Source organism: Pristis pectinata, chromosome 2 (genome assembly GCF_009764475.1).
Source record: "Pristis pectinata isolate sPriPec2 chromosome 2, sPriPec2.1.pri, whole genome shotgun sequence".
Lineage (NCBI taxonomy): Eukaryota > Metazoa > Chordata > Chondrichthyes > Rhinopristiformes > Pristidae > Pristis > Pristis pectinata.
Genome location: NC_067406.1, coordinates 66,902,312 through 66,919,612, shown reverse-complemented (window position 1 = coordinate 66,919,612; position 17,301 = coordinate 66,902,312). Strand labels below are relative to the sequence as shown.

Genomic DNA, 17,301 nt, shown 5'->3' with positions numbered 1-17,301 from the left:
AATAATGGCTAAGTTAATACTGCAAAGTTTCAGAGCTCAATATTTTCAGCAATAGGCATAAAGGGTTGATAGAATAGCTTTTAGCACCATAAACCAAAATCTTGTTACAAATTAGTTCTGTAGTGCACTTCCTGGAGGGAATGTGAATGAAATCAAGGCAGAAGTTAATTAACCCATGCCAAGAGCACATTGTCTTGATCTGGTTGGGGAAATTTCTATTTCTAGGAAGAATATTGTTCAACTTGGGGAGTTGCCAAATGTTTATAAATGAAGCAGTCTTAACCAGTATGGGGCGTTGATATAACCTTTGCTTCTTTACACCAAGCCTTCTTTGTGGCAGGAGATTAACATAAATGGGAAAAACCCACAGAGACAGCTAATTCCACAATCCTGAAGTCACGATTAGAGTGACAATTGCAACATTGTAGCCCTAATTCCCCAATCCATGCTTGCTGGGACCGTGCTTCTCCATTTGAGATTCTGAAATTATCCAACACAGATTGAGCATCCAAATGGAAACTACCTGTCTAACATGGACCAGAACAAAGAAATCATTTTTGTCTAAGTGATAACAGATGTAGGCAGAGGAACTAGATCTTTGAAACACATACAGTCAAATGCCATGCTACAAAAGATGGGCCATTTTGTCAAACTTAATTATTTAGTTCCAATTCAATTCCTTTTCTTTATACCACTGAATGTTCTCAAAAAAGCTTTCTTTCAATCTGTTAGTTTATGATTGTCAAATGCAGTATTCTTCATGAGGAAACAAAGGACTGCAGATGCTGGAATCTAGATGAAAAACACAATGATGCTGGAGGAACTCAGCAGGCCAGGCAGCATCCGTGGAGAAAAGCAGGCGGTCAACGTTTCGGGTCAGGACCCTTCCTCAGGACAATAGGAAAAGGGGAAGCACAATACATATATATAGGAGGGAAAAGCAGAACAATGATAGGTGGACAAAAGAGGGGAGGCGGGGTGGGCACAAGGTGGTGATAGGTAAATGCAAGTAAGAGAAAGTGATAGGTAGGTGCAGGAGAGGAGGGGAGGGCAGATCCACCAGGGGATGGGTTAAAAGTAAGGAGGGAAAAAGGGGGGTAGAAAAGACTCCTGTTCTCACAATCTACCTCGACGTGGCCGTACACCTTATTGTCTGCCTGCAATGCACTTTCTCTATAACTGTAACACTATATTCTGCATTCTGTTACTGCTTTTCCCTTGTACTCCCTTGATGTACTGATGTGATGAAATGATCTGTATGGATGGCATGCAAAACAAAGTTTTTTTTAAAACTGTACCATAGTACATGTGACAAAAAAAAACAATTTACCAATTTATTTCTCTCTCAAGATCCTTCATCCTGGTGACGTTCATCCCTTCTCTCAACATTGCTCAGGTCTTTCTCTCTTTGGCTCTTGCTATACTTTATTGCAGGCTAGTAGATCCTGCTCAAGGTGCTGAGAATCCCCATAAGATAAAGGCACAGTACTGTGTGGATCCAATGGAAGTTCAGAGCCTATTTAGCCTCCATTGATTCATCATGTAACCCAATATCTGAACCAGATCTTCAATATCAATTGCGACTCTGCCCAATACATCACAGGCAGATCCCTCCCCACTATCAGTAGTATCTACAGGAGGTGCTGCCTCAAGAAGGCAACATCCATCAAAGATCCCCACCATCTGGGCCATCCTTTCACAGCTACCACCAGGCAGGAGGTACAGAAGAGTGAAAGCCCACACTAGTATTTGGAATTAATTAGGGTAGGAAGTGGTTTGAGGGAGGAGAGAGCATCAGCAAGGCACAATGGTCAGGGATAGGGAATTATATGCAAGGAGAGTTCCTCCATTCCATTATGGAACTCAGATGGAAAACTCCTCCTGAAGGAAATAGAAATAAAAATCTTTTGGACTTGTGTGACTCAGGTTTGGTTCTGGCATATTAGAACCATTTCCACCTGCCTTTTTTTCCTCTCTGTGTGGAGTCTGGCCTGCTGAACAGGTCCCAGTGTGCCCGAACCATATCAGCCATAAAATACACACCATTGTACCTTATCCCATTTGCCACATGTTCACTTTATAAAGTGAAATTCTCTTGGTTTCACCCACAATTTGCTGCTGCCCAGACAAACTTATTTCTTTTTCTCTCAGGTCTGATGAAAGATCTATCCAAATCCTTAACTGCTTCTCTTTCCACAGATGCTGCCTGACCGCTTGGTTTTACTAGCATTTTCCATTTTGTTTTTTTCTTTATCCTACACACAAGTCTAACCTGCCACCTTACCATTAACAACTTATTACACAAGCCTAGTGGCTTAATATGCTGATAACTGTCCCCATCAAGCCATTTCGACTCATCCTATTGCAGACACTTCCTTTGTTCTCCATACGCCTTCACCAACCTACTGAAAACCCACTTTCATCAAAACTGGGAAAGAGAGGGATGCAAGGCCACAGACCCAAAAAGCCTTGACTGCTTCTCCTTTCACAGTTGCTGCCTCACTTGCTTTTCCAGCATTTTCTATTTATATTTCAGATTTCCAGCATCTGCAGTTGTTTTTGATTTTCATTTTTGGTACTGGGAAGGACAAAAGTGAATTCTTGATTGAAAGAAACCAAATGTATTCCAATTGACACAAGAAAGGAATAAAGAACCAACAGGCTACTCTGGTGTTCACTTGGGTAGTGAACAGCATGCAGAAATCATTCCTAATCACTGCAAGCTAGTTCCTGATTGAAAAGGTACAGAAATTTTTACTTGAACATGATTAAATCCACAAAATTTAAATGTACCATCTTTAAAAGTTCATAAGCAGGACAAGAACACTGGTGGCAAGCTTAGGGTTTCATGCCCAACTCAAACTGCCACTGAGAAGGTCTTCTGTAAGGTTGGCAAGAGCCATGAATTTGATCCAGTGATGATAAAGGAAGGGTGACACTTATCCAAAATGGTCTGCAACTTGGCGGGGCATTTAAAGATGGTAATGCTCCCTGCACCTGCTATCCTCATCTCTAGGTTTCCAAGCTTAATTATTTGAAGGTGCCCTTAAAGGTAGCTGGATGATTTGATGCCGTTCATCTTGTACACAGTATTCAATGCAACCATAGAGCACTGGAATCAGAGGGAACTAATATTTGTGGTGGACAAGTGCTTAAAGGGCTGCTTTGGAGCAGCACCCAACCAGACACATGGCAAATATTGCATCATATTCCTGTTACATTATTTGCTGCAGGATACCTTGTTTTTGCTTTGATCTTGTATTCACAGTATGAGTGTGACTGGTCCAATTAACTTTGCAGTCAATGTTGATTCTCAGGTTTTTACCGATCAGATTCCAGCAATAACAATGCTGCTGAATTTAAAGGAGGATTGGTCAGACTCTCTTGTGTCATTGCCAGCAGTTATATAATGAACGTGTCACATGCCATGTATTTGTCCAGACCTGAATGATGTCAATGTCTGTACACATGCAGGCATGGATGGCTTCATTTTTTGAGGAATTAGGTTGGAATGAAAAACTCCAGAATCATCATCAATCATCCAGACTTCTGAAGTTATGATGGAGGGAAAATTCTTGGTGAAGCAGCTGGGGACGGTTGGACTTGGGATAGTGCTTTGGGAATGTTCAGTAGTGGAATCCATAGGGTTTAAATGATTGCCTTGAGCCTTGAATGAACAGATCCATCTTCCTTTGTGATATACACACACACACACATATATATATATATATATATATATATATATATATATATATATATATATATATATATATATATATATATATATATATATATATATATATATATACACACACACACAAAAGAGCTGCTGGAGGAACTCCAAATGAATCCAAATAAAGGGTCTCAACCTGAAACATGAGATGCTAAGACCGTCTACCGATGTTGCTGGACTTGCTGAGTTCTTCCAGCAGCTTTTTTGCTCCATATTCCAGCATCTGCAGTGTCGTGTCCCCCTTCCTTTGTGGTCACTTTGCCTCCAGCCGACGGAGTGCATGTTTCTGGATTCCTACCCGCTTCAATTTTATTTGGGATCCTTGGGACTCAATCAAGTCATGGTATGTCAATCAATTATGCTCTGGTACAGACAAAGCAGGCCGCAAAAATGACATTTTACGCGCATGTTACAAGTACAAAATTACATATCAAGTCATGGATCATTGCTACTTACTGTGGTCCAGGATGAGGTCTCCAAACCAGCTTTTAAACAAACAGTAATCACCACAAACTGTGGAGAGAAAGAAGTAAATGACAAGTGACATTGCATCATGAATAAAATTCCATCAATGAATCTGGTCACTGCTATGGTTTGCAATTGCTGAGAATGCAAAGGTTCAAACAATTCTCTAAACACAATTAACTGCTGAGTTAGTGCTCACATTTTAGTAACTTGTGAATTCTAGCAGGGCATCTAATCTGCAAGGGACAAGCAAATGAAAATGCTACTGCTGGCTCAGAAAATATCCTCCTTTGGGATGAGGGAGGATTTCCAAGGTCCACAGCTCATCATATTCCTCTTGGCCTCTTTGGAGGTCCAAGTACTTTCCTACAACTCAACAGAGCCCAGTTCCGACCTGAAACATTTAACTTTGTTTCTCTTTCTACAGCCACGACCTGACCCGCTGAGTATTTCCAGTATTCTAATTGATTTACTTCAGGCTACAGATTTATCTGTCTGGAGGTTGGTGCCTTGACATCACATGGCATCCCAGCATCCGGATGTGGCACCACTCAGCCTTATGGAGCATCCCATCCCAACATTTGCCTTTTAAGTAAACAGATTCCTTGCTCCTTGTAGGCAAGACAAAAATATCAGAGACTCAGTGTTACTCGGACTTGTGACAGGTTAGGCTCCACCCATTGGTCTCCCACTGATGCTGTGACAGGTGGTTAATAGCACCCCTGCAGGTTTTCAAATGCACCCTTCTTGTAAAATTCAAAAATCTGAATTTACTTCTTCTAAACAAATGTTCAAATTTAAAAGGAGCTCACTTCTTTGAAAGCTAAACATTTCAACCCAGCAGTGAAATGAAAGTAATAGGTTAAGATCTCCTGAGCACACTGCCAACATTTCCCTTCCAGATGTAAAGTAGTAATTCTCCTTCTGATGCTGGGCCAACACAATTCCAACCTGTTCCCTGTTGTTCATTTTTTGTATTCAGTAGCAGGAAACACAAGGGAGAGATGAATTTTCAACTTATACATCAAACCCTGTGAGTCTGATTGAGGAGGTTGGGAACTATACTAGAAATATTAATTACTGCACTCTATCTAGTTTCCATGTGAGATTCATTTACAAGTGCTTTTATTTTTTTAAGCCAGCTCTGCTCTGAAGAAAAACAATCAAACATTTAAACAGGCATTTTAATCCCGATAAACATAAAAACCCAAATAAAGATTACACTATACCATAAATTGCCAATAATGGAACTACATTAAAAATAAAATCCATTATTAGTGCTTTGATTAACTGTGTTTTTGCCAGATCTGTAACTGGGACACGTGGAGCTTTTATCCCTGCCCACAGATTTTGTTTTGCTCTGTAGGCTCTTCATCACTGGAGTTGTTCCAGTGTTAGGCTTTGAGATGCTTATCTGAAAAGTTATTGTAATTGACCGAATCTATTCCAACAGGCAGCACTTTGTGTAACCTTAGAGCATATAGCTCCCTCAACTGCCAACATCATTCACCTTTGAGGGATGGATTCTCATTACGTCAGCCAGTAAATGACCTCAGCGACTCCTGCCGCTGTTCATTTTTTTGGCAGTGCTTTTAGCAGATCTTTCAAAACATTCAGCTGTTTTATGGGGTAAACTGGACTAAGTGCAAGATGGATACTGAGACGTGGGATGATACTTTATGGTGCTGAGAGGATAACCGTCCGTAGTCTGTCAAATTTCACAGCAGTCAGTCAAAGTTTCTGACCTCTCATTAATATCTTCCCATTGTGATTCCCATGATGTCACTGTGCCAAGGTTTCCAATTGTTGTTTCGGCCTGTTGTGAACAACTTTTTTTGTTACTGTGCTTAACTTTCTTCCTCAGGTTTCAACTGTTCCACCTCTGATAATATAACCTCTTAAATATTGAATATTCTCAATTGCATTCAGCATATTGTCATTGTAGTTTGAGGCTACAGAGATGAATGACCAAAATAATGAATTCAATTCCAGAACTCCCATTTACAATTGGGCTGTAACTGTGTTGACCAATCTCCTGTGTGGGACCTTATTGAAAACCTCTGAAAATCCAAAATTTCCCCTCATCCACAAAATTAGATGCATTGTCAAAAAGCTCAATAGATAGTCAAACACGATTTTCCCCTTCATAAGTCTATATTGACACTGCTCATACATGTTATTATTTTTGAAGTGTCCTGATATATCACATCCTTTTTGTAGATTCCTGCATTTTCCAATGGTCAAAGTCAGGTTAGCAGGTCAGTAATTCCCTGTTTTCTCCCTCCTTCTGTTCATAAATAGTGGGGTCACATTTGCTACCTTCCAACTTTCAGGAGTCATTCCAGAATCTATAGAATTTTGGAAGTTCATAACCAGAGAATACTCCATCTCCACAGCCACCTTTTTAAAAACTCTTGTGATGTGCTCATCGGGTCCTTGGGATTTATCAGTTTTCAGGCTCATTAACCTCTAATGACATAGATTACTGAAGAGGCAGACAGCCTTGGGTGAACCTCTGGACTCGATAATCCTGAGAAGGCTATGTTCCTTTCATCTGCTTATAGCAGAATTACACCAGCTACTTGTCCCAGATCTGTAGGTCACTTTCATCAGAAGCACAGGATTTTGATGTCAATGCAAGGTACAACTACATACGTTTCTACTTCACAGCTGATTGGACTATTCATGTCATCAAATCGGTCACCGGCCAATACTCACACAAGTTTACACTGCCTCTTTTCATTAGTTCTCCTTTCCTAATGACCTGGCACATCAGTGTGAAAAGACTACCTAGTTTTACAGATTTGCAGGATGACAACATCGTTGGATTGTAGCCATGTCTCCATTCCCTGCTCCTTTGAGAGTGATATCATGTTGCCCACAGGAACCAAGGCCAATTGGCAGCTGGTATGGGATGAAAGGGATATCGTCCTGCAGTTCAATACAAAATCCTGAATATCACCAGTGGCCATTAAGATTCAACAAACCTTGTTGAGATTGACACCACCAAAATGTTTTTATTCCAATGCCAATATCCTTTAAAGGCAATCCATAATCTCAGCCTCTTAACAAGTTAGAAGTAGATGGCTAGATGGCAACCGTGCTATTCTTTGCTACAACAGCTCATTATAGGAGCCTTAACTTTAAGGAACACCAGTGCAGTAAGGATTACAGTCCCACACGTCCTGGACCCAAACAGACCATAGCAACTCTGAAGGCACATTTCAGGTGACTGGAAAAGCATTCCTGTACAATCTGGCCAGAGTCTTTTACCGTTTGCTGCACACTACAGAATACCCTGCCTCAAGGGTAAATGGGATACGAGCAGTATTGGATGAGGCCATTGCTCTTTCCGGAGGAAATGCAGGAATAAGGGGAACCTTCTCAACTGTTTTACAGATTTGGACATGCATGCTAAAAATTAAAGCACATTCTCATTCCACCATCATGGTTTTCAATTCTCTGTCACAACTATCGATTGGATATGTCTGGTTCTTTCTCCCAAGGTGTTAACTCATGTTGCCACATATCAAACTACATCAACAATTCTTCAGCAGAGATGCACATGTGGCATTTTCTACTGCTTTCCACCACCTCCCCTCATGTCTGTGCCTATTGTGGAGTGCTCTTCTAAAGCAGGCCTCCTATTTCTCAGGCCTCCTCATCTGAGGTTTCTCTCCCACAGATGCTGCCTGACTGGCTGAATCCATGCAGCATTTCTGTTTTTGTTTCAGATTCCAGCATCTGCAGTATAATTTGTTCTCCTATTTCTCAGAGCTCTCTCAGTGGTGATGGGACCTACCGTCCCACAAAAGGACCTTTGGGGTGATCCTTGTCTCCAAGAAGCAAGGCTCTGCCTGTTTTTTGCTGCACATGCAGGTACCCAAGGGGCTAAAAATTGCTAAATTCTATTATTAAGGAAGTGGTTGCAAGCACTTGGAAAAATAATAATTGGATTAAGCAGAATCAATATGGATTCATGAAAAGATGATCCTGTTTCATAAATCTGTTAGAGTTTTCTGAGATTGTAACTAGCAGAGTAGTTGAGAGGAACCTGTGTGTATGCTATGTTTGGACTTCTATAAAGCCTTTGACAATGTGCAACATAAAAGCTTATTACGAGAAGCACATAGGTTGGGGTGGTAATATCCTTGTACATATATCACTGCAAGTTAACTTGTAGTACAGCAAGCAAATAGAGAAGCAAATGTTATGTTGTTCTTTATTGCAAAAGTATTTGAGTACAAGATTAAAGACATCTTACTGAAGTTACATGTGGCCCTGGTATGACTGCAGGTAGAACATTGTGAACAGATCTCATCACACTACCCAAGGAAGCTTAAATTTATGATAGAGGATGTGTGGCAAAGGCACATTAGGTTGTTTCCTGGTGTTGGGTGGAGGTGGGTGGTTTGTTCTACAAGTAGACTGAGCCTCTCCTCTCTGGATCTGAGAAGAATGAGAGATGATCTCATTGACACATACAAAATTTTTATGGGGGGTTGACAGGGTAGATGCAGGAACGATGTTTACTTTGGTTGGAGTGCCAAGAATCACTGGGTCACAGTCTCACGAATTCAGGACTAAAATGAGATCTAATTTTTTTTTCCACCCAAAGAGTAATGAATCTTTGGAAATTTCTACTCAAGAAGGCTTTGGAGGCTCAATTGTTATGGTGCTATTCAAAACAGGGATTGGTATGTTTTTAGATATTGAGGAAATAGAGATATCAGAGACACAAAAGATGGCAGATGCTGAAACCTGAAGCAACACACAAACTGCTGGGAGAACTCAGCAAGTCAGACAGCATCTATGGAGGGAAATGAACAGTTGACGTTTCGGGTCGAGACCCTTCACCTGGACTTTACCAGTCCAGATGAAGGGTCTCGATCTGAAACGTTGATTGTCCATTTCCTTACAGGGATATCAAGATTAGTGCGGGAAAGTGGCACTGAGGTAAAAGATCAGCAATGATCTTCTTGGACATTGGAACAGGCATAAGGAACTGAATGGCCTGCCACTGGTTCTATTTCTTTTGAACAAGGGCACAGAATGCCATCCTGATTGCTGCTGCATTGAAAAGATCAGTGTCCAATTTCTGTGCCTCAGTAGATATGATGCTTAGGTTAGCTCTCACAAACAATAAATCACACAGGCCTCTTATGGATTTTGTGTGCTTGACAAGCAATGTGAACAGAACTTTTAATCTTTAACATACTTTCTATTTATAGAAAAGATCCAGTCCCTTCCCTCAAAGATAACCATATCCTTTAGGGCATGAACCATAGAAGACTGTTTCGCAGCTGAATGCTCAGATATTCCCTGTGGTGGAACCAATTAAATGCCACTCTTGAGAACAAGATTACGCTGGAGGTCAGAAGATTCCTGAAAGATACTTCAATGTTAGCTCTATGGAATGCATTTTGCTCCACTCATTGCATTTATTGTTTGTTGAACAAACACCAAGCCCATGATCTCCTGTCCAGTTCTGTAGATTTCATTTTCTGCTCATTCACCCGTAACATCAAAATGTTTTTCTCAGTTATGTTCCTTTCAGGCTTCCTTCATAGTGATTCAGCTAGTGTTTGAAGTTGGTTACATTTTGTGCTAATAACTAGTTTTTGGACGCTGGACATATAACACATGTAATGGTAAGTGATCCAGGTTCCAGTCTCAGTATTGAGAACAAAATATGTATGAATAAACAATTAAAATATAAGTTATTCATATAAATATGCATCTCTGAACATTAACTAAACTTGGAAAGTTATAGATTATCCACATTTATTAATAAATTCCACAATTCTGATGACATCTGCACATCTTTCAATTCATGAATTTAATATTTAAATCAGCTGGGGACTGTTTCTTTTGCTGCAGTTATAATTTTCAGTGATTGTGATCCTCCAATGGCAGGATAACATATTTTGCATCCCTTTGACACCATTGCATTTGTTTTTCCTGGTAATCTGCCAAATGTCTTTTGTACTCAAAGCAAATTCTGTTGGGAAATATTGCTCATGACACACTTCGTGGCCCTTAAAAATGAAAGATCTTTTTCAACAATGATTTGCACCACTGGAAGTTCTGTTTGGGAAATTGTGGCTTCCATGGCACTTGTAATTCTTTCCAAAACTGTCCGATCAGTATTGGTGATTTTTTTTTCTTTGTTCTGGCTACATTCAATTTTGAAAACTGAAGGATGAAGTACTGTAAGTGTTGGAAAAATTTAATTGAATTGGATATTTAACTTAGTGCGTAGGATCCTGTGGTGAGAATATGACTGCTGAATTGTAAACATCAGTGGTCACATTTCATAGTGAGTAACTGTATCTGAAATATTTGGAAATGGTTGAGGTAAGATGTGGCAAGAAATGATGATAGAAAAACCTGCAGAAAAGTGTAATCTGAAGTATGGCAGTAAGTTTAATATAAAAGAAAGCAAAATGCTCAGAATGTTGGAAATTGCATTCTTTTACTTAGAAGTTAAAATATCTCAGCTACGGCTAAAGGGAAGTCTAGAGCTAAAAAGAAGACAAGGGTGACAAAAACTTACTCCAGAAAATAACTTACTTAAAAACTGAATAATATGGCAAGTATAGAGGCAGCGGCAAAGGGGAGCTGAAAATGAAGCCTGAAGCTAGAGTGAGTGAGACAAGCTTCGATGGGTGGAATGGTCTGTCTTCAGCTTTCCTCAAAAGATAATGTACTTCCCTTCCTAATAATTGAATCAGTGTATAAAAAACATCTAAGCTGCCTTTATGACATCCTAACCTGAACTTACTGTTTTCTCAGCTTTTAATTAGCAGCAAAGCTCATCATAAGTCATCTCCTGTAATATTTTTCAATAATCAAGATGATTTCACTTCAAGAGAGCTTCGCCAGGGCAGCACAAAGCAAACAGTGATTTTGTTTTGATATTTAATTTTGTGCATTTATTCACCAAGTTTGTAGAAGCATTTTGAACTTCAAGAGGAGAAATGTCAAAATTAATTGTTGAATGATATCACAATGTTTTTAGGTGATGAGTATTTATGAACTTACTGTGTAAACCATATTTCCTAGTAGCAGGCAGCCAGGCGTCTTTCCATTTCCAAATACAATGTCTGCAGGAAGCAAAAACACTAACATGAGTTCAATAGTTCAAACTATTAGTTGCTGAAAGCTCCAAGAAAATAATCCCACATCTGCTAGTCATATCGCAGCAGTAGATTTTTCAAAGTTAATGTACGAGTTGATTTTTAAAAGAACTAGGTTATTGTGAGTAACTGTTCCTCCAGGATTATTGTAATAAAGATATAATAGCAGCAGAATTTTTTTTTGAAACATCACTGTGCTCTGGGGTACATCTTGCGCACTACACATAACTAATGCCCTTCCAAACTTTCAAGTGAATTAGAAGAATGATCTTGGAAAATTTAGGCCAGGTGGCTTGACATCTACTGTGGGAGAAAAATTGTGAGTAGATTCCATGAGCAGCAAGCTGAGAACACTTTGTGAACACAAGAACAATAATTCTAAGGCAAAGGCTTCTGTATACCCAGGCCAAAAACATTAACTGAGAGTTTTATGCTGCAATAAATGAAATGGATGACATTAATGTGGTTGGTATTATTTATCTTAACTTTCAAAAAAAAATCTGATCAAGGCCCTTTTGGCTAAAGTGAAAGCTCTTGGGATGGCAGGTAAGTTGCAAGTTAGATCCTGGATAATGAATTAGTTATATAAAAACATTACAAAGAGCAGCAGTCAATGGGAACTGCTCCACATGGTCAGTTGTGATTACAGGAATTGCAAAATTTTGATGCTGGGAATTCTGATCTGAGCCATTAAAAGATTATCCAAGTTTGTAGAGGATGTGGTGCACAAAATATCTAAAGCATAGGTTAAAGTTAATAAACTTGTGCACTAAATGACTGCAAAGTGCAGCACATACTTGATGATGGATGGGGAAAAACTCCAAGTGCAATGGTTCACCAAATAGTTGAAAGTATCAAAGTTACAATAGGGGAAACTAGAATGCTGGGAATTTGAAGAGTACTGGATACTTGCAGTCTACATTACTATAGTAGTATGGGTCCCCTTTCCTATCAGCACCATGAAGATGTTCTAGCATGATGCTGTTGTGATATTGCAGAATGTAATCAATAAGTGCGAAAACAATGAAGTACAGTCTGCACTTCAGTGGCTTTCTATACTCACCTATTCCCTATTTAATCACTTAAAAGCTTCATAGTTTGCAAAAATAACAAGTCATTTTGTATGGAAATCACATTGGAAAAAGTTGCAGTCTCAGCAAGTATTCACATATTCAATCATATCCACTCTTTGCAACCTCAGAGAAATAACTCAAGGCACTTTGAATAAAATAATCAAATACAATTACTGTGAAGGAGGCAAAGTCCTGCACACAACCAGATTCCTTGTATAGCAAGAAGATGAACAAGAAGTTTCAAAGCAGACTGGGAGAATTTATCTTCTTGCTATACAAGGAATATGGTTGTGTGCAGGAGTTTGCCTCCTTCACAGTAATTGTATTTGATTATTTTATTCAAAGTGACTGCGAGAGTTCCTGCTTTTCTTTGAACAACACCATGAGATCCAAAACCCTTGAGAAAGGCCAACAGAACCTTGGCTCAACACCTCATCTGAAAGAACACCTCTGGCAGGGCCGCACAACCTTAGCACCGAAATGCAGCATTATATTAGCTTATCTGTTCTAATACTACTGTAGCATATGAGCAAGAGGCATTTCATCTGTACAATTGATTAATCTATATACATAGGATATATAGGCAGTGAAAACAAAATGCTGGAAATACTCAATATTTCATGTCTTTGATCTGCTAACTCTGTTTCTCTTTCCATGGGTGCTGCCTGACCTGCTGTGTTTCCAGCAACAAACCATCAGTGGGTCGAGCAGCACCTGTGGGGCATAAAAGAAGTGTCGATGTTTCAGGTCGAGACCCTGCATCAGGACAGAGAGTCTTCTACTCTGCTGCCTTTCCAGCATTTTCTGTTTTTATTTCAGGCTTTGAGAATCTGCAGTGTTTTTTTTAAAGTCATATACACTGACAATGGTTATGCATTGAATAAATCTGTAAATTAGTGGCCTACACCAGAAAATCCAAAGTGATTTTTCCCTTACCTGGTTTGCCTACATGTGATTAGTCCCACATTATGTGGTTGATGGTATTATGATTCCAAGCCTCTGGTGAGGAACTTTGGACAGGTTATCTGCAATCATTTCAATTTCTTCAGTTTTTAAAAAAAAGAATAATTTGATTTCTTCTTTCCTTTCTTAGTTTGCTTATTTTCTCTCAAGAAAGTGCATGACGTGAAGTGGAGAACAAATGAGCTTAAGGACACTGCGTTGTGGGAAAACAACCAATGTCAGAGAGCTCTTGAAAGGATAATAGCCTTTCAAGAAGTCCCATTACCTTGGGGAGCAAGGGATAAGACAGGGTCCAGGATCACTCTAGACCCATGCCCTTCCACTATATGTTAGGAGGCACAATGAGCAGCACCCAGAGAAAGTCGCCCCTCCCCAACCCTATAGTCATTAAGACTGAAGTTAAATTAAACCTACTTAAGTACAGACTACCAGGAGACATTTTTCCACAACCCCAATGTCTGCTGCAGCAAATTATAGTCAACTTTGCCTCTAAACTTATGTGCAAGAAAGGAATTGATTCTGGTTGCACCCATGTGCACAAAAAAAGGATCAACTCTGGGGCCAAGTGGCCCATATTACATCTACACCAGGGTGCGTATTACACCAAATGTCAATGAGCAGTCTAATGTCTATTTCAGACCCACTACAGAAAATTGGATAATGATGTGTGGTGGAATGGAAAGATTTCCTCATGAAATTCAATGGCCAACAAGGAGGTGATTTTTTTTTTTGTGGAAGCCCACTCCCAAGGATTCCTGTCAGATCGTCAGATTTTCCCCAAATGCCCCATTGAACTTGCCCTTGAGCTGATGACAAGACACGTTCCAAAACATGAAGTGGAACCGTAAGTGAGGAGCCTGTGGGGATCGCACAATGGCTCAGAGCTTACCCCCACTAGTAAAAGGAAACCCAAGATTAATTATAGGCATAGCTCAGATCTCCCAATTTGGTTTCATTTATCTGGAAAAACAGGCTACAACAAAATACGATATCACTGCGTTCTGGGATTGAACACAGCATTACAAGGTATTCACGTCATCACAAGCACTGATTTCAAACAACATCTACGGTAACAGAAGACTCTCCAGTTGTCTGAAGAGAAACAAAATGTACTGGAAACACTCAGCAAGTCAGACAGCGTCCGTGTAAGAAGCAGTAGTTAATGTTTCCAGTCTGAGACTGTTTATCAGGATTTGGAAAAGAGAAAAATCAAGTTAAATTTTCAGGACCATACATGGCAGGAAAGAGATGGGTACAAAAAAGGGATTATCTCTGATAGAGGCAGGCATGGTAGTGTAGCAGTTAGTGTAACGTTATTACAACGCCAGCGACCCAGGTTCAATTCGGCCGCTCTCTGTAAGGAGTTTGCAGAGGATTTTCCCCGTGTCTGCGTATGTTTCCTCCGGGTGCTCCGGTTTCCTCCCACATTCCAAAGATGTTTGGGTTAGGAAGTTGTGGACAAGCTATGTTGGCGCCAGAAGCATGGCGACACTTGCGGGCTGCCCGCTGAACACTTTGCTCAAAAGATGCATTTCACTGTGTGTTTCGATGTACATGTGACTAATAAAGAAATCTCACATCTCATTGAGGGTGAGATAGACCAGTTAGGTTCAGGTAATGCTTCTCTGCCCACATCAACTCATTTGGCCTCATTGTATCAGAGATATTTACTTTGTTCCACCCTTCCATCCCCCTTCTATTCAGCTACTGAAAACTAACTCGTTTTCTCTTTCCCAGTTCTGATCCCAGGGTCCCAGATCTGACACTCAGCAGGTCAGGCAGCATCTGTGGAATTTTCTTTCCACAGATGCTGCCTGACTTGCTAAGCATTTCCAGCATTTTCTCTTTTTTATTTCAGATTTCCAGCATCTGCAGTTTTTTTTTGCATTTTCAGTTGTCTGAAGAGATTTGAATATGACAAATGTGGGAATGATTTTAACACTTTATGTAAATCCATCCAAGGCTGTGACTGTTGGTATTTGGAGGCTTAGTCTTTACTTACAAGGGTCTGGTAGTCCTTGCTAGTTGGGGAAGGCAGAGAATCAGCTTCCTATTGTGCCTGGTGGGGGAAGTGACTGGAAGGAAGGCTGATGGGTGAGTGGGGCATGCACTGGTTGCACGTTTAAGTTAAAATTTAAAAAATGAAAATTATTTCAAGCTGCATTTGAGGGTGATTGCTGGTTCAACCACCTAACAACAGTACAAGTGGCCAGAGGGTTCACAGTGCGTGCTCCACCCTTTACTACTTCAAAACTGCACATGGGATCGTGTGTGTGTCTGTCTTGGATTTTGATGCGCATGTTAAAAGCAGTTGCCTGTGTGAAACAAGTGGATATTCCAGCTGCCCTTAAAGCCACAACCAAGGCAGAGCATCAAAATAAAAGAGAGTGGTAAATGAATCACTGACATTTACAGATTATTAACACCACCTTTACAGTACATGGAGGGATAAATTAGTTACCGCAGAACCCCTCTTGAGTGATTGATGGTTGCAGACTTCTTGCTGCACAATTTTCTAATTCCAAACATGTTTGATACTGCTTGCATAACATTCACCAGAATGACAGAAACTTTAATTTATGTGGCCCAGTTAGGAAACCTTACAGCAATCTATACTTTGAAGATGAACATTCTGATCCTTCACTTTCCTTGCACTTGTGAGGTAAAATGCAGCTGCCATCACTGAATTTGTCCGTTTGACAAATTGATTGCTTTTAAACTTTTTTTAAAATAAAGGTAGATATTCCTCCTCACTAATACAAAAATTGGGTTTTCCACTAAAGGCATTTGAAAAGGCATTTTTGTTCTCACTATTATGCAAGTATTTAAAGTTTTCTATTCCAATCAATACTAAATGCTGGATTCTGGATGAACAGTTTGAACCACAGTTGAACAGAAGGGTAAATATTGAATTTTGCAGTTGATAGTTTAGAAGTTGATACAACAAGTCTTGGATTGTATGCAGGAGGAAATAAAGTAACCTGAAAAGATCCAGCTAAACATTACTGTTTGTCTATGCTGCTTACCATGCTCGAGGGCTTCCAGTGGGAACCAAAACAGAATAATCGAGTGGAACAGGCCATTCAAACAATGAACCCAGAAAACCTATGGGAAAAGAAAAATCCATGAGAACCATTTACGACAAACCAGCACTGTGAACTCTAACCCTTCTCTTTATCGCAGTTTCAAATTCACTAAGTGTGTTTTTGTCCCACCGCCACTATGAGGTGTTTTTACTGACAACCACTTTTAATCTTTTAAGTACTTAGGCTTTTTTCTCCCCCCAGTTCATTTTGCCCACAGCAGCATCTTTTGATATGATTGCTATATTTTCTCAGTTTCTGGCACGGCTGCACAAATCCCTCGCCAGCAGGCTAGCACTTAATGATAGAAATTATAATTCCATTTAATAAATAACATTCTTAAAATCCGTACCATCTCATGACAAACCTAATCAATGAAACCAAGTGAATAGTACAAAATCTGAGCACTATGTAGAAAAATAAAATATATTTTAAATATAAAATGTAGTTTATTTCTGATCTAATTCAGAACTTAAATAAAGTTGCACTACAATGACTCAGAAGCCCTGATTGCCTATATTGTAACAATCCTAATAATGATGTGCCAGAAATTAATGATTCATTTAATTAATTCATTCAACTTACTGTAAACCCTTTCTTATGAATTTACTCATGTAATAATTTGCTGAGTTGAAGGGACTATAGATCAGTTAAAACCACCATTTCTTATTTGGCCCTTCCCAAATGGAACACAAACATATTCATCCTTCAGGAAGTGGAGAATGAATTGATTCAAAATTGTTAACGATATTTATTATTACATTCTTCTTTATATGTTTCTTCCTTCCCTGCCATACTCTTTCCTGATAGCACTCATCTCGGTTAAATATTTTCAGTTTGACTGA

At 39.6% G+C, this 17,301-nt stretch overlaps 1 protein-coding gene across 6 annotated transcripts in view; it reads right to left on the bottom strand.

Moving 5' to 3' along the window:
- The window catches only part of atp8a1 (ATPase phospholipid transporting 8A1), a 276,718-nt gene that overhangs the window by 25,327 nt on the left and 234,090 nt on the right, over positions 1-17,301 (bottom strand). For all 6 annotated transcript variants that reach the window (XM_052045257.1, XM_052045250.1, XM_052045267.1 and 3 more), the window contains 3 exons: positions 16,400-16,478; positions 11,243-11,304; positions 4,190-4,246 (listed from right to left, as the gene is read on the bottom strand). In XM_052045257.1, the coding sequence (XP_051901217.1) occupies positions 4,190-4,246; positions 11,243-11,304; positions 16,400-16,478 (198 nt within the window). The remainder of the gene's footprint in view (positions 1-4,189; positions 4,247-11,242; positions 11,305-16,399; positions 16,479-17,301) is intronic.